The sequence below is a fragment of the Chamaea fasciata genome, unplaced genomic scaffold (genome assembly GCF_029207755.1).
Source record: "Chamaea fasciata isolate MVZ Bird 193981 ecotype frontalis unplaced genomic scaffold, bChaFas1.0.hap1 SCAF_6, whole genome shotgun sequence".
Taxonomy (NCBI): domain Eukaryota; kingdom Metazoa; phylum Chordata; class Aves; order Passeriformes; family Sylviidae; genus Chamaea; species Chamaea fasciata.
The window spans coordinates 9,524,297-9,551,082 of NW_027094091.1; the positions used below are offsets into that span (position 1 = coordinate 9,524,297).

A 26,786-nucleotide genomic window follows, 5' to 3' on the forward strand; every position below is an offset into this window, starting at 1 on the left:
TGCAGAAGTCCCTACCCCATCATTTTGATGAGAATCCACCTCAGCTCCAGAGGATCTACAGTTCAGAACACATGTTCTTAAAGTCTGTCTCTACTCCATATTCTAAAACAACTCAGCACGGAAGTCAAACTTATTTAAGACTTCATGTAGAATATTTTTTAAATTAAAATAAAATAAGCCCCCAAAATAGCTCCACTGTTGTATCTTTACTGGTTAAGTGGAAGCTAAATGGCAGAAGTTTCTGCAAAAGATGATGTCCTATATATTGACTAAAACTCTATTTTTTTCCTTAGGGATTAAGTGCAACATTGGAGAAATGAATGTTGGTTTAGTAGTGGCCTTGGTGCATGATCTTAAAGGGTTTTTCCAACCTAAATGATTCTGTGATTCTACTCTTACTGCACCTATAAATATTTTTCTGTTTCTTGATATTTTGATTAAGCTGACTGGATTACACATTTCATATGAGGGTGTTTTTAATTCCCACTCTGTGAAATGTCGTTTCAGTTTTATAAACAGTCAAGCAAAACTTAACTATACACAAAATCTACTCCATTAGCCTTGACACGATGTTATCTAAACTAGTATCCCCTAAAATTCCAACAGAAAATAAACACATTGCAAAAAAAGTAAATATATTTTTACAGTCTCCTGTAGTTGCTAAGCTACTCTATTCTGTTTTGTAGAGAAACATCTGGAAAATTGACTTTAGAATGAAAAGTAAGGAGTGTGATGTATGGTATACTGCAAAAGTATATTTTTTTTTCAATTCCTGCAGTTGTTAGGCTAGAAATAAACCATATAAATGGCTATAGGGGAAATTTCACTGCATATATAAAAGTAATTATTTATATTTAATATTGTGCTCCAGACACAGCAGTTAGAGTGCAATATCCATTGTAACATCCACCATTTGCTCCGGATTTTGATGGGGCCTCTTAGGTAATGTCACATTTGCAATCTCTGAACACAGCACTCAGGGAAAATCCAGACAGCAGGAAAAAATGAGGATGTGAATGTGCTTGTGAGCCATCCAAGGAACTGTCCTTGACGAGCAAAAAGGAAAGCCAAACACCTGTCTGCCTATTATCCACTACCAATCTCTTTTAATATCAAACACCCTTGCATTTCAATGGATACCTCAGTCTGTAAAGCACTGAAAGACAAAAAACACTCCCAAACTACTGCATTTGCAAATACCACATGGTCATGTTTTAAAACCAGACCAGCAAAGGGAAAACCAGCAATTTCAGTTTGGGCTCATAAATTAAAGATCTTATTCTAAGTCAGTATTTTATCTGATCATCAACATGAGAAGGTTTTAAAAACTAGAAAAAAAAACATTTTTTTAAAAAAATAATTTATTGAGTTACTGAGTTCAGAAGTACTTGCTCATTTGACTGAGACAATTTTTAAGGAAGAAATTTTTTATGAAGGTGTTTTGTGGTTTTGGCTGGCATAGAGGTAATTTTCTAGAGTTTTGCATTTAGGATGAGAATGGTGTTGATAAGACACTGATGTTTTAGTTATTGCTCAGCAGTGCTTAGTCTAAATCAAGGCCTTTCCAGCGTCCCATGCTCTGCCAGAGAGCAAACATGAACTGGGAGCAAGCATGGCCAGGACAGCTGATCTGAGGTGGCCAAGGGGATACCCCATACCAGGGGACATCATCCCAGTGAATAAACTGGGGAGAGTTGGCTGGAGGGGCCAATCACTGCTTGGGGATGTGCTGGGCATTGGTCGGTGGGTGACAAGCAATTGCAATGTGCATCACTTGTTTTGTCTTTTTATTTTATTATTATTATTATTATTATTATTATTACTACTACTATTATTATTACTACTATTATTATTTCTATTATCTCTTCCTTTACTGTCCTAATAATCTGTCCTTACCTCAACCCACAAAGTTTAACATTTTTCCCTGACTCTCTTTCCCATCCCAGCCAGTGGGAGTGGGGAAGATGATAGTGAGGGCTGTGTGGAGCTCAGTTTCTGGCTGGGGTTAAACCCCAACAGCCCTTTGGTGACTGCTTTTCCTTGCCAGGCTGAGGTAGATCTTCCATCCCACATCCTCATGTCCTCTCCTTGGTCATGTGGGGCAGCCTGTGAATGCTGTGAACATTTATCCTCTCTCCTGAGCAAAGAGATTTTTACTCCCAGTACCTGAGATTCAGGTGGGGAGTATGTTGAGACCAGGATGGGGTGATGAGGCCCTGGCACAGGGTGCCCAGAGAAGCTGTGGCTGCCCATGGACCCCTGGAAGTGTCCAAGGGCAGATTGGATGGGGCTTGGAGCAGTCTGGGCTAGTGGAAGGTGTCCCTGCTCGTGGCAGGGGTGGAAAGAGATGAATTTTAAGGTCCTTCCCAACTCAAACCACTCTGTGATTCCACAGTGTGCAATATGGATTATTAACCAATATCTGGATTATTCACCAGCAAGGACTGGCAGGAAGCAATCATATTTACTACCCCTCTCAGAAATAGTGTTCTCATGCCAGGAGCTGTAGGATTTGAAAGGCTTTTACCAGTAGTTAACTCCATGCTCTGCTGTGCTCTGTATTTTAGTCAGAAGTACCTGGCAAAGACCTTCCCCAATGCACCAGATCTTCAGGACACATTCCTAAACCACATCCTCACTGATGCAGGTGGCATTCAATGGGGTTTTAGCAGAGTAAGAAACTAGAGACACAGTTCAGGTGCAGGGAAAGATCAAAAAATGTATGCTCTCCACTCTCTAACAGGAGTAACAAAGTCTTTCCAGTACTGGGACAGAATTTTTGATGAAGTGCCTGGTGGTGAATTTGAAATACTAGCCTGGGGGCCCCGATGAGACATAATTCATTCCAGAACAAATCCAGCTTCTACATCCATTCCTCTAAAGTCATTATTGACCCAAGGGAAAATGCTGGCCTTAAGCAAGTTTTAATAAAGACTCTGGTGGAGTCGTTTCTGCAGCACTAAATGCGATAATGAGGAACAAGCCACTTAGCTGCAATAGACCCAGGACCTGTAAATAACCTGAAAGTCAGTTTTCTGAGGTTCTTGGGATTCCTTCCAGAGATGAAACATGCATCCGAAAGAGATTTAATTACCTTGCTCACTAATTTGTTACATAAAAATCAGTCAGGCTTAAATGGACCAATATTCTGCTTGTCCTATATGAGTGTAATTTATTTTAATACTGTTTCTGTGAAGTAAAAATATCCAAGGACTAATCAAGTTTGGGTTGAAAATCAAGGTTTTTACTAAACCAATAAAAGCGTGAACATATAAGTCTGGCCTTAAACATTGCTCTACTTTAGAACTTTTCTTCAGTTTATTTTAAACAAGAAATGTTTGCATCTGTGACTGTTAAGACATAGTATGAAATAGCAGGATTTCCTACAGACTCGAGCAGATTGAAAGTTTCTTCTGGGATCACTGAAAGTTCTCTGTGGATGAAATAGGTAAAAAAAAAAAAAAAAAAAACCCTGATAAGTGGCATGCATCCATTTTAAGTTAGATTTGTAGTTATTTTTTTAAAAAATAACTGCCCTTCACTCCTTTCTAACCATCAACCTCAAAACCTTGGTAGACACAGTGGAAGTGATTTGAAAATTAAACTACAGTCTTCATAGAGAGATAGAGAAAGGACCCTTTGTGTGACTGTTATGATCCTTAGTCTCCATCCCAGGCAGAGCAAGCAGAATCTTTTGTGCCTGTGGTTGATGTCTGGCATTCACTCACAGAGAGGTGCTTTGTTTCACGGCTTCAAATTCCACAGGCAAGTATTGAAGTTGTGAAAGTCAACAGAGGAAAAACCAGAAATAGGCTCATCTGCACTGGTGCTTTGGTAAAACAATCGATGGGAGGGAAGAGGAGCACGGCGAAGACAGGCTGAGTGTGGCAGTTCTTCGGGCAGGAGGGAGACTGGAGAATATTCCCAAGGCTAAACCATACAGTGAACCCCTGGGCCTACTCCTGCCCTCACCCAAGACAAGCTGTATACAGGTATATCATTATGCAATTCACAAATTTACAAATTTTTACATCTTTGATCAAGTTTATTGTGTTTACTATTAACAGCAAAAATAAGTAATTCAGCATTGATCAGGGGGAGATACACTTCATAGCCAGACTATCAAACTGAAAGCCAGTGTGCTGTACTTTCAGCCAACCCCTTCCTTATTTCACACAAAAGTAAGTTTGGGGTACTAATCCTTTTTATGAAAAATCCTAAAATATTTTCTAAAGTTATGGGGGAATGAATCAGTGTGTGCTTTATGATCCAGGAGGATTGGTGCTTTCGGGCCTTTTTTATCCTCTTTCTTTTCAGTACTGTTTGAGTTGAAATCAGATACTGTGTGGTAATTTCAATAAAAGTAATATTGACTCACATTTCTGTGAAACTCGCAGCTATTTATAAGGACAAGATGCAGGGGCGGGGGGGCGGGGGCACAGAAAATATTACTGGTTTGAATGGAGATGAAATGTCAGGAAGACTGGAGTTGCCATCTACTGGAATGTGCAACGAATGACAACTGCCATGCAAAAATCCTGAATTTCAAGCATTAGTCACAGTAACAGCCCAGGTACATCGCACTGGCTCCAGAACAAAAAGATACACAAACAAAAAACCCAATCAAACATTATAAAGTGAATCTCCAAAGACAAAGAATTATACTCCACTCAGCTTTTGAGAAGTCAGGAGATGCACAAGGAGGCTGTGTCAAACCAATCTTATTTGCCTGCATCGTTTATCCACATTCAGCAATAGATTATATTTATCACTCCTCATCAGAACACTGATAATTGCACTTGCCAGCTTCAAAAGCACAAAAGAATGTCAGAATCTGAAAAGGAGAGAATTATAAATTCTTCAAATATGGGCATCTAATCACCACTGCATTTTTAAACCACCACTTTTTAATACAAGATAATATTTAGGAATATCTTCAGCTGATGAAACACAGAAAAACATAACACAAGTCTTCTTAGAGCTGCTTATCATCAAAGACAGTTACTCCATATTAATTTTGCTGTTCCAATAATGTGTAGTAAGTTCATATCAGAAAAAAAGTATTCAAGTATTTGCTCTTGTGCTTGTAGATGATCTAAAGCAGAATTTTTGTTTCCCACTTCCAGGTCATGCAAAAGATCAATTGTTTGGCTAAGAAAGATCATGCAGCAAGTCTCTACATCTGGACAGACAGACAAACCAGGCTTCTCCAGGGCAGTTCAGAGGAGAAAAGAAAGTAGAAATGTCCTGAAAGTGCTGTGACTGAAATGACACCAAATGAGGAGACTTGATGCTGGTAGCAGCTACAGTCCAGAAATTCCAGGTATTTGCAGACACCAACAGATCATGACCCACCTCACAAGACCAAACCTAAACAAAACACCAGGATTTTCTGCAAGCAGTTTAATATTTTCTCATATCTAGTAAAGATGTTTATTGGTCTCTTAATAAATGGAGAGTATGAAGTGACTGGAGAGAAGTATCTGACATGTGAACTATGTTATTATGATTAATGGAGTTCATACATAAAGGGTTATTTCTCTGGAAAACGTCAGATTGAATAATTACTGGAATTACTCCCAAAGGGCTTTAGAAAATGTTCTGCCCAGTTTCAAGTCACGTTCTTATGACAGTTTTTTTTTTTGACTAGAGGGTGATCTTTAATTGCAGTTTTAAGTAAAACAAGTACTGTAAGCAATTCATTAAACATTATGAAAAATGATGTATTTCTCTAACAGTCCTTGAAAGCAGCTTTTACTTTTTACCCTCATCTTTAGGCAATACAGCAAAACCAAATCAATAAATAAAATGGCTTTCTTCTGCCTTTGAAACAAAAAAGCACACTATGCCTATTTTCCTGCACCAGATTAGGTATAGAATATCCTAGAATTGATATATTGGAATATTACTGGCAATATTATTAAGATAAGTAGGGAAGAGATGATAGCATTATTTGGTCTCTTGGATTTCTTAAATCTAATCAGTATTTAATGGATACAACAGTGCCAGAAAATCCAGACAGTCAGAGAACACAGCGCAGAAGCCTCTGAATGTGTTTCAGGGAAGTATCCCAAGGTCAGCACTACTTTGCAGTGCTGCAGATGCTTCCAACAGGCTCCACGGTCCTGCAGAGTGAGGGGCAAGGAAGAGCAGCACAGATCAAAGGAAAAATGCTTTCAGAATGGAATTTCTTTGGGCTGAAGGTAAAGAAGCCAATACCACCCAACTTCATCCCAACTGGCACTACGGAAGATTCTTCCCACTACGTTTTCAATTTCTCCTGCTGCTCATTGCTCTCATGACCCTCGTGGGAACAGCTACAAGTGAGTTCTGCTGACCTGATGCATGGTCCAAGCTCAGCTGCAAAATAGGCTGCAGAAACCTCACTGTACAGACACCACACCTGGGAGCATTGAAATACACTGAATTCTTGTCCAACAGTTGTTGCCTTGAACACCAGAGCCGTGTTGGTTATTACAATATTCATTATGGAGGTGTTCAGCCTGGAGAAGAAAAGGCTCCAGGCAGACCCTACAGCCCTTTTACCTCAAGGGGCTGCAGGAGAGTTGGAGAGGGACTTTGGACAAGGGTGTGGAGTGCCAGGAGAAGGGGGGAATGGCTTCCCACTACCAGAGGCCACGGTTAGATGGGATATTGGGAAGAATAAATCCTTGACTATGAAGGACAGTTTGCCCAGAGAAGCTGTGGCTGCTCTCTTCCTGGAAGTGTCCAAGGCCAGGTTGGACAGGGCTTGGAGCAACCTGGGATAGTGGAAGGCAGGAAGTTGGAATGAGATGATCTCTTGAAGGCCCTTTTCAACCCAAAATGCCTGTGATTCTCTAATCAGGACACAGCAAAAGATAATCCATGCTGGGCATTATGCAGGGACATAGGAAAAGACAATCCCTGAAATTAAGAACTGGAAACAATAAAACCCAACAAAAATCAACAACAACTCTAGATGTAAGAAAGAGGGCACAAAACAAACAAAAAAACTGAGATACAATTAAAAGAAGCAAAGTGAGGGTCTGGACCTGCTTCCAGGATTGATTTTTAGCAGGTCTGGCACTCACCATTGTGAATTGCTGAATCACCTTTTGTCCCCTACCTGCCATGGGTACACAAACCCCCAGCCAGCATTCACAGACCACACCAAGCATGAAGAGGGGATCATTCAGGAGTTTCACACCAACGGTTTCCCAAATTTTTAGTATTGCTTCAAGGAACATTACTGATGCAATCATGAAAAGTGGGTATTTCTCCACAGCCATGTGTGCATCACACAGCCTCCACTTAAACACATAAACACCTTTACATCGACAAACATATCTGAATAATGGGGAAAAAACGACAATAAATCTTGAGTCACAAGCATTTTACAGACACCGACCTTTGGTTTTGAGTTAGAGGCTCTAACTAATAAAGCTTGGCTTTGCACCAGATCTGAAGAAGAAAATCAAGTACACTCTTGTCAAATCATAATTAATTTGTACTACCAAAAAAAGAGCAGAACTAAGCCAAGCATTCTTTAAAAATGGTCTCTAGAATTCAAAACGCTCCATGAAATGTCCTGTATCTTGAAAAACAGGATGATATTTTCCTGCCTTTTCAAGTTGATTATGCATCATTCCACTCATTTAAAATATAAATTGAGTCTTAGGAAACAATAAGCTCTTCATTTTACAGGAATATTAAGGATTCGGAAGTACAGCAGCAGGAGAGGGAATGTGATTATGGAATACAGCTGAAGTGAACCCAAAAGCTTTGTTACTGCTTGCCCCCTAAATCTGCTGCTTCACCTTTAAAAACACATATTATGGCAGGGCAATTTACATTCATACTACTGTACAGACTTTGAGAATGTATTTGGCATATTATTTCTAAAACCTTGGAAAATTCAGGATCTTTGGACATGTTATTAGAATTTACTATGACCTTTTATGTATTTATTAAGAGTAATGGAGTAACACAAACTTTTGATTACATTGTATGTTTCTTCCCTCTAAGACATGAAAAATCTTCAAAATACATTGAAACAAAACCAAACAAGAGTCAGGAATGCATATTTCAAAGACTGCCATTGGATCTCACAAAATTAAATTAGCTGTTGAGCAAAGCTGAGTTTCTAAGATTACACATACACCACACACAAACCTCCTCCACCATATAAACTCTCCAGTAATGCCTTGAGTATTTTTAAGTTGGTTTAAAAAAGGAAGGTCAGGTTATTCTCTTCTTTTTTTTAGAAGGCATGACTATCTTTTGTTATGCCTTTAAATATGTCCTTCTGAGACTCCTGACCCATGACTATTTCTCTTAGACATTACATCAGTTGCAAATAAAACGTAATGAAACCATAAATATTGCAGGTAGTCAACAAACCATCGTCTTTAGGCTTGCAAAAATCACAACGACTTCTCTCTGAAATATGAGTCTTCAACATGATTTCTGCATTATTAATTCTGTCTGTGAGCTAATGATCCAGAGGCCCTCTAATCTCCCTGTAAGAAGCAATACACACACAACCAGGATTTCAAGGCATTTCATCCTGAATTTTCCCTTCAGAGTACGGATATCATCAGAGCAGGAGTATGAAAACATAAAAATCCTGCTTTCCTTCTTGGCCACAACTCACCAACAAGGCACATACAACTGAGAATGCCACAGCCTGCCAAAGGTGCCATTGCCTGTTTCCTGTGGGTGCCCTGCGCAAACCAGCATCTGCTATCACAATTATGTGATCCAGATTCTGTTGTTCAGGTCTCCAGTAAATTCAGGAGTCACATCTAAAAACATTCCAAAATATATTGTTTACAGGAAGCGTTTTCTGAAAAGCAGGGTTCTTCTGTAGAACAGCCCCTTTGCATGTAGTGACAGGACAAGGGGGAGTGGGTTCATACTGAAAAAGAGCGGGTTTATGGTAACAAAGAAATTCTTCTCTGTGAGGGTGGGGAGGCCCTGGCACAGGGTGCCCAGAGAAGCTGTGGCCACCCCTGGATCCCTGGCAGATTCCAAGGCCAGATCAGATGGGGCTTGGAGCACCCTGGGATAGTGGAAGATGTCCCTGCTCATGGTAGGGAATGGAATGACATGGTCTTTAAGGTCTCTTCCAGCCCAAGCTATTCTCCAATTTTATGATTCAATTTTTCTGTGGAGAGAGTTCAAATGGTGTACTATGTAATGAAACAGGACGCATTAAAAGTCTTTATTCAATTTCAAAATACCAGCACCAACTTCATAACTAACCTGCATTTCTAGAAATAATGTATCCACAAAGGCCAGCATGAAGTGTTTTTGTCTTTTCAGATTGTGCTTTAAAATATGTTTGGAAATGAGCACAAGAAGTGGATTAGGAACAACTGGTTGTCTAATGCTGAGAACAGATTTTATGTTCTAGGAAAATTTTCCAAGAGCAGTTCATCCTCTTGTAAAAAGACTTTCCAGAAGACTGCCAGGAACAGCTTTTAACTTGTTCATCCCTGCTTTTAATAAGCTATTTCAGAAATTCTTCTCAATTCTCTATATGTCCTGCACTTTGAAAATCTAAAAAGTGTTCACCACCCCTCGGGTTATGCCACTGGGACATGAAGGGTGAATGAAGGGTTTTGCATCAGGAGGGCTATTCCAGTGCATTACCAGTGACTTCTCTATAGCATGGTGCTACCTGCAGCCCAGGCGAGACCTCACAGCTTCCCATGCAACACAAGTTACTCTGGAAAAGGACACAAAATGCTGGTAAAACACGGACACATGATGGCTTTAGAGCCATAAGCAGTTTGGCTATAGGGGGGATTTTTTTCACAGTCCTAAACAATCCTGCTATTTTGTCACTTCATCCAACCTCCTGGTATGTTTGAGTAAATACACCAAGAATCAACCAACCAGCCAACTGACCAACCCCAGGTGCAACACCTGGGAGAAGCAACATCCACGGAAGAACAGAACCTTTCAGTCCAAATGAGTCTCAAACACTAATAAAAGATCATTTAGCAACAGAGTTTATCAAAAAATAACCCTCAGAGATGAACTGTCAACAGTAGCAGAGGGCACAGTAGGTGTATTCAAGACTGTGGATAAGCTGTGGCCCTCTTCGCTTTTAGGAGAATTGGAAATTAATTACAGTTCATTTGCTGGTAACTCCAGAAATGCTTGGGAAGATCTTGAGATAAACCTTTGTGGAGTGTCTTGCTTAGCACTTCTGAAAGCAGAACTAATTGATTTCCAATCAAATATGACCAACTAAAACCTTCACACTTGCTAATCATTGCACTCCACATGTCCTTCCTCCATGACTTACTAAGACATTTTTTGAGATATAAATTAGCAAGGGTTAATCAAAGGTTTATATTTTAACTTTTCCTGTGAACCAGGAGTTCCACCAACCTGGTAATGTGACTGCAAAACACCGGCCTCTGCCTAGCCAGGATGTTGCATGATCTTCATGTGTTGATTAATCAAAAAAGGATAATTTTATTTCTTGACTTTTTCCCACTACCCCTGGATATTCAGAACCAGTAACACTGTCTAGAGTTTTGCCATACAAAGGTACTTTCACAGATACTTAAGAGAGTAATTTTTTAGATTATTCAAGTAGTCTACCAGTCATGAACGGAGGAGAGAGCTACTTCATCGTACTCTGGATATGTTTTACTAAAAACTGACATTTCTGCACGGCACTGACAATTCTGCGCAGGGGTCTCTTCTGTCAGTGGCTTTCTAGATCTATGCATGACTGCCTCCAAGTGAATGTGGTTGATGAGGATGGGATAACTACAATGAGACAGAAAAATGTTTATCACCTTGTCAAAAACAATAAGGTCATTTATGTACGAGTATCTATGATTTAAAGGTAGCCACAAATCCAATGTGTCTGTCAGGTACTGTAAGAATTTAAAGACATCTGGAGCCAGCAGGTATATTTTGGTCAAAATGCTGTATAATGTTACTCATATCTACTAAAACAGACATGTTATAGAACTGGACTTCTATTTTAGCCAAAATCCTAAATTTTATACAGAAGGGGCAGCCAGTAAATGTTCAGGATGACCAAGACAGAAATACAAACGAAATAACAGATTTAGTTTTCTTTATCTTAGGTTATGCCTTTCCCCCCCCTTTTCTGTTTTTAAATGTTTCCTTTATACAAAATGCCATGGTTCAGCACACTTGAAAATTAAAGACTACCAAAGATCAAGGTTTGAATCCTTCCATTCATGAAAGGAAATTAAAAATCATCACTAAGAGCATCACTTTTTTATTATTCTGATATAAACCAGTCAGAAAATATCAAAATGAAGAAGCATACTCAGTATTTAAGAGGTTGTTTTGCCTCTTTGTATTTTGGTGGAGAATTTATTAAAAGATGTGTATATGAAGAGTTCGACATCAGCAGCCACATTCTAATCTCATGCACTCTGTCCCAACCCCATCTGTCTTAGATTGAAAATTAAGGTAAGGTAAATATCCAGGCACAAACAGTAAAGGAATATCCAAGGGATTAGCAAGAATTAAATGATTCGTAGGCCAGTTAAATTATATGGGACCTTTAATGGTTGGACTGGATGATCCTAAATGTCTCTTCCAATCTTGATGATTCTGTGATTAATCTGAATACAGTATTAAAAATGTGTAGAGCAAATACTTTGAAAGGTGTTTCCCTTTTCCAGCCTGAACAATTCTGACCATCACTGCCACTGAATCACCCTTGTCATGACTACAAGAAAGAGCCTCCCACCTAAACTTTCTAAAACTTTATTCATGTTGTTCTTCTGTAACCTACTTTACATAGATTTAATCAAGCTCCTTTAAACACAAACAAACTTAGTTTGCCATTCTTAAAATGTTTTATAATAGCACATTTAATAAAGCTAATTTAAATCTGCTAATTTATAGAGACTTGCCAGAGGCTTTGAAACTTCAGAAAATGTGTAAACTTAACAGTTTGGCTGTGATAACAGCTCAGACAGTGGAAATTAAACCTTCTGCATTACAACCATCTTCAAAGTGGATCCCTGGTTTGATTTCAAAAAGGGTACAGTGCAAAAATACAGTAGGACACCAATTTACAAAAGATATTTCAGATGCCCCAGTTCTTGAATTTGGTCACCACTGTGCCTCAACATCACAGCCTCAAACACACACTGAGGTCTCTCATTTTAAGACTACCAAGATTCTTTTCTACAACCAAATTTCGGACAAGAGCAGAGTTTCTTATTCAATAGCCCTCTGTCAGAGCTTGGAGAGAGTGCACTTAGGGCCATTAATTCTGGGTCCCTAATTCTGGTTGTCAGTCTTCCAGCTGCTGCTATATAGGTTTGTTACTGTCTGCTCTAATTCCTGCCTTTGAAAACCAAATGATAATGGATTATATGCCAGAGTGGGAATAGGCACATTGGTTGGGATCCAAGCTGTATCCCAGGTGATAACAAGGAGAAGGAGTGAAAAAAAAAAAAAAAATTCAGCTCTTCAGTGATGTATCAGGGAGTTTCATGCCTACTAGAAGAAGTCTTTATACATAGCTTTTAAATGGTAACTAAGTGATCCTTATCATCATCTGATTTGCAGAAAATGGTAGCTTTCCTTGAAGATATAACTGAAATTTTCAGGGCTACTGTTGCAGACCTCTCCCCAAATTTTTACATGGGAGAAGGCATTAAGGCTTCCCCCATGAAGACTTGCAGGGTTGTAGATTTTTAAGGGACACAAGCTTTTTTCAGTATCTGTTAAGTTCAAGTCATCCTTTTTTTTTTTTTTTTTTTTTTTTTTCTTCCCTCTGCTAATTGCACCAAAATATTCATCAAGGCAATCTGGAATATATTCTTGGATGGGGTTTTTTAGTCTCTCCTGCTTCAATGCTTTTTCTGTCAGTTCTGTCACTGCTTTCCTCCCTGCTTTTGTGTACTGAGAAAAAGAATTAAGGTGTACTGCAACCAGTGGACACTTGCATAAACAGCCTGCTTTGAATAAAACAGCATGATCTGGGGAGAGGAAAACCACCTTCAGCTCTCCTGCCCAAATGCTAAAACATAGATGAGGTTCATATACTATTAAAGCATCACATTTTTGCTTTGAGACCACTGAAATGCTGTGAAGAGCAGAAAAATGTAAATAAACTGAACAGGGAGCATAAAAGCACATTGATCCCCAGGTTCTGAAACCGCAATTTAAATGGTTTATATTTGTAATTTATTTAAGACTGTTTCTGGCAAATCCATTAGTAATGAATCTCGTTCACGCATTTTTATTTTTATGCACAAGAGCTTTAAGTTTACCAGGACTTCTGCAAAGCAACTCTTACTGCATCAAATTACTGCATTCCTTGATCTCTCTCAGCACACACTCATAGCAGCCACACTCAAACACAATGTTTAGCTCTGCAACAGACACCTCCGAAACAAGGTATTGCTTTTAAATTAACACAGCTGTGAAAAAGAAAGCAAGCACAATGGTTTTGCCCTGTCCCTCCAGCATTTTGCATCCGATGTCTACTTAAAATCAGCACGATCCTCTGCGATCCTTGTATCCTAAATCCATGGGGAACTTCTTCATTGGGTATTGATGCAGAATTGGGAGCTGTCAGCTCCGATCGCTCTCACCAGCACACGGGCTTGAGACTCTATTTCATGATAGGAAAAGATGGCCAGCGTTTTCCTGACAGAAGTACCATACATTTTTCAGTCAGTAAAAATTACGGAGCTCATTGACGATGCCTTTCCCATAGAGAACGAGGACTGCAAATTACCCAGCAAAGATTTTTTTTTTCTTTTTTTTGGTACACAGAACAAAAAACCAGCACAATCTGCAAAACTTATTAACTAATAGGGTTTGAAACCCCCTCTTTGCATGCTGCTGACACGTTCACAGCAACATATGCATTGATCTTATTCAAAAAGCACAGTAATCTTTGTGCTGCTAGAATTTGAGTTCTGTGTGCCATAGCATACACTGCAAAGAAAAAGGAAAAAAAAAAAAAAAGCATTTAGGAAAGGCATGTGCTGAACACACAAAATATGCAGGATGGAAAAAGACCAAATGTAATTAAAGCTTATATGAAATGAGACATTCCTATTTGCAGAGCTCTGGCTGCATTTCTATGAGAAAGAATGCACAGAATTTCAAATCATGCTCTATTTAGACAATGTCAGAAGAAAAAAAACACATTTTCCCCCCCACACACCCCTCAATCCCCCACCCAAAGACCAAAAGGCAAATCTCATCATCGGAATTAGAGAGAAAAAGCAATCCAAAGAGACTGGTTTACATATTCCTTCCCAAACCAAGTAATCGAGTCTCTCCCTCTCCCGGCTAATAGCTTATAAATTCAGACTTTAAACAAAAGCATCCGAGGAAAAAAAGAAAAGAGAAAGAATCCTAATTCTCAAGCTTCCTACTTAGCACTGCCTCGCTTTTGATGATTTGTGCGGCTGTGTGTGCGTGCCTGTTTGAGAAATGGCGAGATAGGCTTAAAGTATTTTCCATTTCATCAAAGAGCATATATTACTTTCCTGGTTCGCTCCGATGTTGGTTTTATGCCCACCCCTTTTCAATCTGCCCATGTCTGAGATGCACAGTGCAGGCGTACAATCATGAGCAGCTTACGACACTCAGTGAACACTGGGTGCCTCTGCATGCTCTAGCAACATACTGCTCAGCTGAAGGGAAGGGATTCTTGCTGTCTCTCTCTGCTCTAAGCATCACCTAACAAGCAAAGCGAACAAAGAATGGGAAATAAAGCGACCCTTAGCCGGTCAGTGAATGAATGGTAACCTCTCTCTGGAGTAAAGGTTGTGCCGGTCCATGGTCGTTGCAAATGATGGACATTAAAGAGATTGACAAATCCTGTGGAGTCGTTAGTAAAGAGTTTGGAGTTTTTTTCACGCCACAGTGTTAACTGCAGAGGAAAGGACAGAGGGAGAAGGAGAAGATCAAGCTCATGTACATAGTTCTGAAACTTGCAGGTCCTAGGAGGCAGCTCAAAAGCTAGCTGGACAAGCCTTTCGCTCGTTGAGCAGAAGCGAAGTGAGACATTGTGAGCTTGCCAGCCTTGCACAACATTGAAAGGGACTGAATTTGTAGCACAGAGGGGTCTTTTTTAGCTCTGCATATAATTAGTCCAAACACAAAGGAAGCAACTGAATGGAGGTTGTCACTCTCTGGAAAAGGGTGGGTAAGACACTTTTTAATTAAATTCTTTCATGAAGAAAGATTTTTTTTTTCCTTTGCTGCAGCATTTAACATGAACAAAATCACTATCATTTTACCTTTAAATGTCTGTGAACTTTAATGCTGCACAGTTCCTGCATGCTATAAAGTGAAATATTTGCCTCTGTGTTTGTTCTGTTTGCTGTTTTGCTTTGGTTTTCGGGCTTTGTTTCGTTGGTTTGCCTTTTTTTTTTTCTCCTCCCTTAAATAAAATATGATGTAGAATTTGAAAAGATTCAATGGACATTCTCAAGCATATTTGGAAATATTCTTGCTAATGGATTTCCTTCTTATTGGTCTCTGTTTAAACTGGCTGCTGAGGAAGCCCCCGGGGTTGATATTGTGTACGCTGGGTATCTTTTCTAAAATGCTTCCAGCTGTGAATAGTGGGTGTCCACAGCTCTGTCGGTGTGAGGGCAGGCTTTTGTACTGTGAATCACTGAATCTCACAGAGATGCCTCGCAACCTGTCGGGCATGATGGGCTTGTCTCTGCGGTACAACAGCCTTTCAGAGCTGCATGATGGACAGTTCACAGGGTTAATGCAGCTCACGTGGCTCTATCTGGATCACAATCACATTTGCTCAGTGGAGGGGAATGCCTTTCAAAAATTGCGGCGAGTTAAAGAGCTCACCCTGAGTTCCAACAAAATAACCCAACTGCCCAACACCACTTTCCGCCCCATGCCAAACTTGCGCAGTGTGGATTTATCATACAACAACCTACAGTCTTTGGAGCCTGACCTGTTCCATGGGCTGAGAAAACTGACAACTTTGCACATGCGGTCGAACGCCATCAAGTTCGTGCCAGTGAGAATTTTTCAGGACTGTCGCAGCCTGAAGTTTCTAGACATAGGATACAATCAGTTAAAGAGCCTGGCTCGAAACTCTTTTGCAGGCTTGTTCAAACTCACTGAGCTGCACCTCGAGCACAATGACTTGGTGAAAGTGAATTTAGCCCATTTTCCCAGGCTCATCTCCCTGCACTCCCTCTGCTTGCGAAGGAATAAAGTTACCATCGTAGTAAACACTTTGGACTGGATATGGCAACTCGAAAAGATGGATCTCTCCGGCAACGAAATCGAATACATTGAACCTCATGTTTTCGAAAGTGTACCTCATCTCAAATCCCTGCAGCTGGACTCCAACCGGCTGACCTACATCGACTCCCGAGTCCTCGACTCCTGGAAGTCCCTCACGAGCATCAGCCTCTCCGCCAACGCCTGGGACTGCAGCCGGAACGTCTGCGCCCTGGCCTCCTGGCTGAGCAACTTCCAGGGTCGCTACGACAGCAACCTGCTCTGTGCCACCCCCGAGTACGCCCAGGGAGAGGATGTTTTGGACGCCGTGTACGCCTTCCACTTGTGCGAGGACAACGCCGACCCCACGAGCGTCAACACCTTCTCCCCGGTGACCAACAACAGCGAGCAGACGCTGGGCTATGGCTCGGCCACCGCCACCTACGACGTGCCCGAGGGCGACGAGGACCGGACCACGTACGCCGTCACCATCACCATGCCCGGCGAGAACTCCGAGAACGCCGTGCAGATTCACAAGGTGGTGACGGGCACCATGGCACTGATTTTTTCCTTCCTCATCGTGGTTTTGGTGTTGTATGTCTCCTGGAAGTGCTTCCCGGCCGGCTTAAGGCAACTAAGACAGTGCTTTGTCACACAGCGCAGGAAGCAGAAGCAAAAACAGACCATGCACCAAATGGCTGCCATGTCAGCCCAGGAGTATTACGTTGATTACAAACCCAACCACATTGAGGGAGCCCTGGTGATCATTAATGAGTATGGATCTTGTTCCTGTCACCAGCAGCCAGCGAGGGAATGCGAGGTGTGATTTTCCTTTGGGATTTAAACAGTGTGCAACCAAATAACAGTGTGCAGGCAGACAGTGGCACGGGGGGGGGGGGGGGTTGCTGGGCTTTGCTGGTGATTTCTGACGTGCACCCCTGCCCAAATTGTTTAAGAGGGGCTGTCCAAGAGACTTGATATTTTAGCTTTATCGTGTCTTAAAAACCTTCAGGACAGCCAATCTTAAGGTTTCAAATGCTAATACTCCCTTTGAAGATCTGTCAATATTCAGGAATCTGAGAGTGTAAAAAAGGTACCAATTATTGATCTTTTGTAAACTAAGAAAACTGTTTAAAATAAAACAAATAGCATTTACAGTTTTTACAGACTGGTGTATATTACATGAATGGTTCCCTGTATACAAAATGCAACAGTTTAACCTCTCTCTCTTTATTCTGAGTGGTGAAATGAAAAGTCGAGGAGCAAAGAAGCCACATAAAATACAAAGCTTAAAATTACCCAGGTGGCTTCCGATTGTAATTAGCACACATTCACGTACATCATGTTGCAGAAGATATGAAGCATGACTCTGGAATTCTATTTTTGTTAATGTGCTACCTGTAACTGGACGCCAGTACAACAAGGAGCCAGAGCACCTCAGAAAGGCTGAAGTTTTGCCCGTGTCCCTAGGACAGAAATTCTGAGGATTTTTAAGTACAGCTCACTTGTTGGTTACTGTAAGATCCATAAAAACTGCATTATAACCCCCAAAAGTATTTTGTATCAAAACTGATAAGATTGCAAAGACTCACTAAAAAACAAAAATCAACAAAACCCAAACAAGTGAAACACTGCCAAAATATGCTCATCAGAATTTTCTTTAATATTGAAAAAAAAGCTAAATTTAAGGGCTTTTACTTGCATTTCTCACTTTTATGCTTGTTTTGAGCTATGCCAAGAGCAAAGATCTCCTTGTTTTGTACCCTGTGGTGCCATGGTGAATGGAGAAGAGTAAAAGCAATTATTTGTGTCTCAGTGGTGGAACTCAAAAGCAAAACCACTGTCAGGGTAGGACAGAGAGTTTTCAGAGCACCCTTCTGGGTCCTGTAGCAGTGCTGGCAAAGCCCAGCTCGTGTCTCTCCCTTTCACCACCAGCCTTCACTAACAAAGCAACCCCAAAACCTCTGCAGAGGCTGGAGGCAGATGCACCCTCCTTACCAAGGACTGAAAAATGGCATTGATGGACATAAGCAGTGATTTCATGATGTAGAATCCCACAGCTGTTTTATCTGACTGCCCTTAAATAAAGGCTTCCTTTCCTTGTATTTTGGATTTTTCATTCCAGAATGTGAACAAGCAGCCGATTGATCTTTTCACCAGCTCCTCTCACACTAATTGACGATGAGGGAGTTTTATAACATCAGGCAGAGCATCTTGAAATTTACTTTCTACAGCATTACATGCGAATAAAATGTTATGGATAATGAACTGGGTGACATTTCTATGCTTTGTACATGCTTCTCTATCCTCAGGTTACCATCAAAAGAGGAACAATTCCAAAATCTTACATGTATTTTAATGTAACACAGTGGTTTTTTTGTTTTTCATTGCATTACAGTCCTACCTACTCCTACAAGGGTACAGCAGGCTTATAAAGCAGGAAAGAGCCACAGAAGAAATAATTTGTTTTCTTGCATAGCAGGTTTTAGCCATTAATTTTAAATGTAAAGAGTAAATTTCTTTTTTCTTTCTTTTTTTTTTTTTTTTTTTTTTTTTTTTTCCTGACTGAAGCTCTTTCTAAGGAGTCAGAACTTGTTTTCCTCTGTTTGGTACATCTGTGTATTGTAAAACATGAAAATAGCCTCTTAATCAAAATTTTTACTCAGTGAGACTATAATGTCATCTGTGAAAGCAATGAGATTGTGTACTGGGAGAGAACAGTTTCATAGAAAATTTAATGAAAATCAACTGCTTTTTTTTCCCCTAAAGCCACTGCAAATTCACCCACAGCTTTCAAACAAGCAAGCACTGTTAAACCCAGGCTTTTCTCTCCTTAAACAAATGCACATTTCTCTCTCTGTGCCTGAAGCCCACAAGGGCCTGATCCCTCCTGAAACTCCCAAGTGACCTGAGGGGTTGAGTGTCCAGGTACAAACCTAACAGGAGGGGCGGAGAGAAGGTCCAGAGCCCCTCGTCTCTGGGTTCCTGACCATGTTGGAAGCAAAAGCGCTTTATGCCATGCTAACCGAGGGCCCAGCTATATTTATTTTCCCCAATAAACCCTTCTCTGAAATCAATAGGGGATTTAACTGTGAAAAATTGGCTCTCTAACTTTGGACTGGGCTGTGCGTTCCCCAAGCCCCCAGGCAGCACTTGGTTACAGCCACTTGCCAGGAAGCTTCCAAAATCAACCAAGGTTGTTAAAATACTGTCTGCATATGGTAAAATGAAATATGAACTGGCTTTATTTTGATAATGAGCCCTGTTGCTATCAGGAAATGTGTTGGTGCAGTCATGGTTTTACCCCTGTGAACCTGAGACAAGCCTGATACCAACAATCATCCCGTGGTTGTATTTCCGTGTATTTTTAGCATTTTTGTGGGTTGTATTTCAAACACACGAGTGATTGCACCCCTCTGGAGTTATCCCTGCTGTTTATTGGTGTTAGCAACTTCCAGCTACATTTGCAAAGACGTGAGCAATTCTGCCTTTGGAATTTATTCACCTCTGTGCTCCATGCATCTCACACTGACAGCCCGAGTAAACCGAAGAGAGCATTTTCCTTTGAAGGTGCAGTGACTTCCTGAGTGAGAGCTGATTTGGGGTTTGCCTGTTGCCACTTCTCCTGGAGAGAGGTGATGCCCACCAATGACTTGCCACCCTGAGCAGGATGATGGATGGATCCCTCCATGGAGAGCACAGCACTTATTAAAGGATGTATTTCAAAAATCCTCCTGCAGGAATCTTTTCTAAGGGTAATCCCTTCTAGAGACAACCTCCTGGTGAGCCCCAGAGGATTTCTGGAGATCTTGACACCCTCTGAATATTTACTGGAGAAAAGAGGGTGTCACTGCTGTGACATGGCAAGAAGGCACTCCCCACAGGGTGCCTACATCCAGGCTGAAAGTTTACATGAAATATATGTGGGTAATAAAGAAATAAAAGAGCCTGTATGTCACCTCAATCCAGCTATTGCAAATCTAGTTATTCATCCTGCTCCAGGCTACTTGCATTGGTGTATATGAGAGTTATTATATTTGTACTGCATTTAGAGCAACTGCAGGGACAAATTTTCCCTAATTCTTTCTTCTAAATTTCATGTTCAACAACTGCCCAGAGATAAATTATTCCCTCTCTTTTGATGCCTTTATTCTGGCCTATTAAATGACTCCAAAATCAAAAGGAAGAAAAAAAGGAAAAAAAAGATGCTTTTGGGGTGAGTTGTGAACAGTGTTTTGTCCATGAAATGCTTGGGGAATATCAAAGGAAGGGAAACATTTTAAATATTCCCTTTTTGATGTTCCACTTAATAGGACTAATCTCCCTTTTATAATTAGGTAATTAACATTATTATATTTTTTTATGTTTCACTGTCTTTTTGCACACAAGACAGGGTAAAAGGCAAGAAAAAGCGCTACCTTTTCTGAAGGTGGTTAACAGTAGCAGTGTTACAGATCTCTAATAAGCATTCTCTTGCTGCTAACATCAATACCCACTCACAGTGCACCCAGTGCTGAAGGAACTGTTGCTGTGTATGCTTTGAATGTATATAAGAGATGATTTATTTTCCTTTCTGCCTTTTTTTTCCCTTCCTTTCTGTACTACTTTAAAAAAAATGATATGAAACCACAGAATCAATGCTAATGTACCATATTCTGTTTCTGGCCTGAAAATATAAAATACAAAGAAATTCTGTAAAAGCTGCCAATTCCCTCCTTTGCCATGTCTGGGTGCTGCAGGGGCTGAGCCCAAGGGATGACCCATTCCTTGTGGTCACAGCGAGGATGCTCTGCACCAGGCTGACACAGCCCCCTGCATACCTGTGCCACAGAAAGACCATGAACCATCCCTAAGGATATTTTTGTCTGCTTTAATATATTCTGTATGTTTTCATGGCTAAGGCATTGACGGGTAGTTGAGACAAGTCTATTTGATCATTTTCTTCAGTTCTAATGAAAAACAAAAACAAACAACCCTCATTTGCTTTTGAGATGGACTCCATTTGTTCCTTGTGTGAGTCTCATTCTGCAAAAGGACTCTCTGAGCCCCCCTTCCTCCCCCCTCCAGCTTCTACAGTGGTATTCAGAATGGCAAAAAAGGAGTGTTTAATGAGGAAGCTCATTTCTAGTGCTATTATAATAATAATAGCAGTGATAATAATGAAATTAAGAGGAGACAAAAGATAAGAGGAAAGACTGGAGTAATGGCAACCAAATCAGGGTGTTACTGGATTCCTCTGCCTTTTCCTTTTGTAAGGATAGTTAACCTAAAGAAGTAGCACGGATGAAAAACCAAGACTGAGGGTGGGTGGAGAAAGCAGTTTTAAAAACTGTGCAAGCAGGGATGAAACAGCTTCTGCAAAGGAGGGTACAACACTAAATAGCTCCATTCAGCAGGAGAGAGAAAAGGAAGGGCTGAAGGGACGGGATGAAAGGGAAGATGAGAGCTGGTGAGAAGGCAAGGGGGGCACTGTGCACACATGGGAAATGAGATTTCTCCGTGCCTTCCCCTCCCACGTCGAGGCTGTGGCAAGGACAACAGCAGGGATTTAGAGAAAGATGCCCAGCATCTCTCCCTCTCTCTCTGCCTTTCCCCAGAGCGCATGGAGGGAGGCACAGGCGGACACGCTTCCCCAAACACACGTGCCCGCAGCCCCGTCATTTCCTCCGCCACCTCCCCGTTCCCTGGGAGCACAATGTCCCCCTCATCCATCACTCTGCCTGCTCAACTCCTGCTCTGGGCCTCTGCCACCTATTTTTTTTGGCTGGATTTCTTAGCTATCCTAGTCGCAGTTCACCACAGACTTGCTAGAAAATCGGACTTTTCTACCCAAAATATCTCTTTTTTTTTTTTTTTTTTTTTTTTTTTTTTTTTTTTTTTTTTAAGAAAACCTCATCTAGAGGGAGGGGTGATCTTGAGCTGCTGCGGATTCTCCTGCTAATTTTATCTACACTCATAGTCAGCTTTCATATTCACAGCTCTAATGACAAACAGATCTCAGATATTTTTGCTGTGTTCAATTTACCATTATGCACCAAGGTTATACTTTTCCTTGACCTGCCCAACCCAGTCTAATATTAACAAATTGAGCATTTATGCAGGTTCCTTCCCAAGCATGAAGTTGATTAGGAATTTAGGAAATGCTGGTGATTTAAAGATTAACCTTTCATATAATTAGTGACATAAACCAGAGCTATTAAGGTATTAGAAACAACTATTCAGAGCATATTCTACATTAAAAAAAAAAAAAATCACATTTAGAGCCACGCGAAAGACTTTCCATACCAGCCAACTATTTTTTTTTTTTTTTTTTAACAGCAAAAGAAAAACCTGGTGAAAGGAAAGGAGTAAGCACAGCCTACCTCTAAAGTTATGGGGAGGAAAGCAAAGCTATAAAAATAATACAGAAACCAAGCAACAGTCTTCTGCTGGCAAGACACAGCTTGTAATTGGGTGGGTGGCTGTGAAGAGCTGAGATGAATGCTGCAGAGCACTGTAATTTTATTGCACCCTGTCTGCTCTAAAGTGAACATATTTCCAATGAAATCTGTATTTCCGTGAGAACAGGGCAATTTTTTTTTTTTCTGTGTGTGTTTGGGTTTTTTTTTATTTATTTTTTTTATAAAGATCACGTCACTTGTTGGCATTCAGGCACAATTCTTGAGGCTTTAAAGCAATTACTGTTCTTACTCGCTTTTGCTGGGGTGATAGCTGGGGGAGACAGTCCAAGGGAAGAGGCTGCACTGAAAGGAGTTTGAACTCCAAGTCCCAGATTTGCATCATAAGAGAAGAATTTCAGTTGAAAATAAACACCAGCTTTTCACCTTTTCCTCCACCTCTCCTCATCCTAAAAATCCAAATATGCACATCGCTGATAAAAATCAGGGATAGGTGGCAGTGACTAAAGGATTAATACTATGCACATCTGTGCTTGGCAAACAGCACCCACTATTCTGCTAAGGCACTTTTATTTTAAATCATTTCCCTGCTCTCGTGTTCCTCACATCCTCATCACACAGAGTAACTACTGCCAGAAAGATGTCTTTCAGCATGGGTGCTATGGGAACATGACCAATTCCCTTCAATTTCTGAGCTAACAAAGACTAAATCCAAGATTTCAAAGGCAATAGGTAAGTAGAAAAATTTACTTCATCACTGAATTATCACTTTTAGCACAGCAGATTTCTCTGACTGACGTGATTAGACACTAAGCCCAGTTATCCATTTATTACCAACTTTAATCTGGCCCTTTTTGCTGATGTGCCTTTCTCCTAAGAGCACAACATAGCACGGCACCAGAGAGAGGGTTGAGAATTGTATTTTTGGTAAAATCTGTGATTTTAAAAGACATGCATGGACACATCAAATTGATTTAAGGGCTGATCCAATGGAAAAAAAAAAAAAAAACAAAAAACACGCAACTTATGTACAACAGATCTTCCTGTAGTAGCACACCTCTGTACCCTAGTGGTTACAGTCAGGTATGAGTAAACATCCTCCTGAGAGCTGCAGGACTCAAACTAAAAACAGATTTCTGAATACCTTTTAAAATATTTACTTTCCCTCTAATTTTTAACCCTTCTTACCCATTCTCACGTGTTTCATTCCCAGAGCCTCACAGGCAGGGTGATTCAAAAAAACAAGAGGGGGAGAAGGAAAAAGAAAGCCCTGAAAATCCCAAAATAAGCTGCAAGAACAGTCCAGAGCTATTGAATTCCTGAGGTTTTGAGTCTTTTCACAACTGTCAGCCCTTTGAAACATGTCTGCTATCAAACCCTCTTTGCAACCCTCTTTGTAAAGTGAGCACCCAGGAGTAAACCTGGATTTGTCTCTGGTCCAGTGCCTCTCTGACAGCCTGGCTTGCTTTGAGAGCATGGCAAATATTAAAGCTTGTTAATAATAATGAGATAAACCATCTAGGGTTTTTTTTCCCCACCCTTTTTTTTTTCTTTTTTTAAACTTGACTCCATAATAAAGCTTATCTTGACAGAAAATCTACTTCTCTGATCCGTATTATTTCCCAATGCAATTTTTTTCACAGCAGGCAGGAATTTGTGGCTGCCGCTCAAAGGTTTGCAATCCTCATGCTAAAGAGGCCACTGGATGTCAAATGTTTACCTTAATTCCATGTAAATGTCACTCCATATTGGACATTTTGTATTTCTTTACCAGCGAATTCAGCTGCCTCCACCTTCAGAAACCTTCCCCTTGTACTGTAACTCCCTTTCCAAACAGCCCAGAACCCGCTGCTCCTGTCAGATCAAATTCCCAAACAACAACTGGATGCCATGAATTTATTATGTAATTGCTGTAGCCTAATAAATTGGATGTGCATCCTATGGCCTGAAAGATGAAGAAATCATGGAGACAGCAAACAAGCAGGAGGAATACAGCTGACATTCTCTCCCTGGGGAAAACCCACAAACCAAAATCACTGCGTGGGACAGTGTTTGAGGAAGGTGGAGGGCACAGAGGACCAGCTGAAAACAAAAAAAGGGGGATTACATGGGATAGAGGAAATCACTGCCAAAAAAATTAAAGGGAAAATTGTAAAGGGGACAGTGCCTATAATAGATTAATCAGAAAGAGATTTAGATGATAACCAACACAGCTGATCTTCGCCAGGGGATAACAAAGCTCTGTGGTGATTTTGGATGACAAAATGAGCCCATATAAACCTACATCCGCAGTGGGAAACAGAAATCCACCAAGTCCCAGGGAGCTGAACCCTGGGCTTATTCCTCTGTCCATCTTGGCTTTCTCATGATTGGCTTTTTGGTAGATTTTTAGAAGTTTTTCCTTTTTTATTGCTGTCATACACAGAACTGAACCCATGGAGATTGTGCTTCATGGGGAATATGCTAAGCCAAAAGTTGTTTTCTTAATGGGTGGCACTCATAGTGTTTTGTGTGTCTATTTCTCTGATTGTAGCAATTGTTGGGAATTATATTAGGTTATTCTAGCTGGCGGAATGAAGAACTTACCAAAAAGTTCCCTGAGTAATTTTTTGAAGTTACGCTGAGTATCTTTCCTAATAAGAAGAGTTGAAAACTTTCCCCCCATCCCAGTTCTCTTTTCCCACCATGTAGGATACTTCAGCCCCAATCTGTCATTTTTCATTAGCACAGGAGTCAAGCTATGGCTATTAATGAAAACCCTTAATGAGGATTTGGTGTGGAAATCCTGGAAAATCAAACTTGAAACAAACAAGCTAAAATCTGTGTCAGATCTATTGTTTGTAAGTGCTAGAAATTGGGAAATTAAAAACTGTATAGAGCACTAGGGAATTTAAAGCAACAGAAGTCCAAATATTTTGACTTTTGAAGAGCTTTTGACATGATATTCAGTTTGCCATAAATAAGACACGCTCCATTGTCACATAAAACTAGGTAGGAACTCAAAAATACAGTGGCCTTCTATTGATACAGGGAAAAAAAGGAGCACAGTGTGGTCCCAGGGCTGGCACTGCTGAGTCATCTCAGCTATGATCAGAAACCAGATTTCAAATGTTTTCAAATGACAGATTATTTATATTGTGAAAAATAATGAAAATGGTGTGGATGCGCAAAGGGACTTCCAAAGGCTGAAGCTTATATAAGCTTTGATGGATGAAATTCTGAATTGCCAAATACAAAGCAAAAATACAAGATCTAAGGGAAACTGTTCATTCGTGCCTCAGTGATGTAAGTTATAGGCAACAACTGGACAAGTGAATTCCAGGGTATTGCAATAAAACCTCTGCCCAGTGTGCAGAGAGAAGGGGGGAAAAGAGGAAAAGAGAAAAGTGGAATTACATCTCAAATGGAACAGCTCTCAAGAAATTAAATAGTGTGATATAAATCACTGCTATGGCTTTAGCTAGAAAATTCTGTTAAGGCTAAGTTAGAAAAGGATCGAAGTGCTAGATAAGGATAAACTCCTGCCAGGTAAAAGGATGAATGATTTGGGAAAGTTTGCGAGGAGGGAGGCGAAGGAACCGGACCGACAACTGCGGCACGAGAGCAAAACGTGGATCCACCCCCCCTCTAGTGGCCAGTCCCCACCGGCCGCTGCAGAAACCGCCCGAAACACTGGACAGCCGCTATAAAACAAGCACACACCCATCGCTTTTTATTCCCCGTTCAATTTTATGTTGCTTCACCGCATATTATTATTTGCTATTCCTCATTAAACTGCCTGCTGCACTCCTGTGTTGTTTCTTGTCATTACTCAGTGCACAAGCTGTTGTGCAGATGGATTTATTTTTTTTTTTTCTACCTGCCTGCAAGAAGAGGATACAGAGTGTGACAGGGGCCACACAGACCCTGGCATCAGGAACAACCATCAAATTAAAAAATAACATTTGGAACTCACTGTAAAAGACATCACCCATGCAAAAATAAGGCATTTAAAACAAGGAACAGTTGTACAGAAATGGGAACATGGAACTAACTTGGTACACACATCCCTAAAACTTTTTTGATTAAAAAAGATACTTTTTTATGAACAGCATCTGGAACAGGGCATGTCATGAAGTGGAAATGTTTTTTTTTTGTTTTGTTTGTTTGTTTTTTTTAATTTCTTACTCA

At 40.5% G+C, this 26,786-nt stretch overlaps 2 protein-coding genes across 4 annotated transcripts in view; one reads left to right on the forward strand and one right to left on the reverse strand.

The window, feature by feature from the left end:
• The window catches only part of CTNNA2 (catenin alpha 2), a 466,643-nt gene that overhangs the window by 141,698 nt on the left and 298,159 nt on the right, over window positions 1-26,786 (reverse strand). The window contains exon 1 of one of the 3 annotated variants that reach the window (XM_066185390.1): window positions 14,767-14,890. The exons of the other annotated variants lie outside the window; for them this stretch is intronic. Coding sequence (XP_066041487.1) covers window positions 14,767-14,820 — 54 coding nt within the window. The 5' untranslated portion in view covers window positions 14,821-14,890. Of the gene's footprint in view, window positions 1-14,766; window positions 14,891-26,786 lie in introns of those variants that run through there. 3 annotated transcript variants of the gene reach the window in all.
• LRRTM1 (leucine rich repeat transmembrane neuronal 1) lies at window positions 14,668-18,689 on the forward strand. Its single transcript, XM_066185391.1, has one exon. It carries the CDS (start codon window positions 15,479-15,481, stop codon window positions 17,042-17,044), a length of 1,566 nt encoding a protein of 521 aa, XP_066041488.1. The 5' UTR covers window positions 14,668-15,478; the 3' UTR covers window positions 17,045-18,689.

Bases quoted from the DNA above. Each gene is read 5' to 3' on its own strand.
- LRRTM1 (XM_066185391.1), top strand. From the start codon at position 15,479: ATGGATTTCCTTCTTATTGGTCTCTGTTTAAACTGGCTGCTGAGGAAG.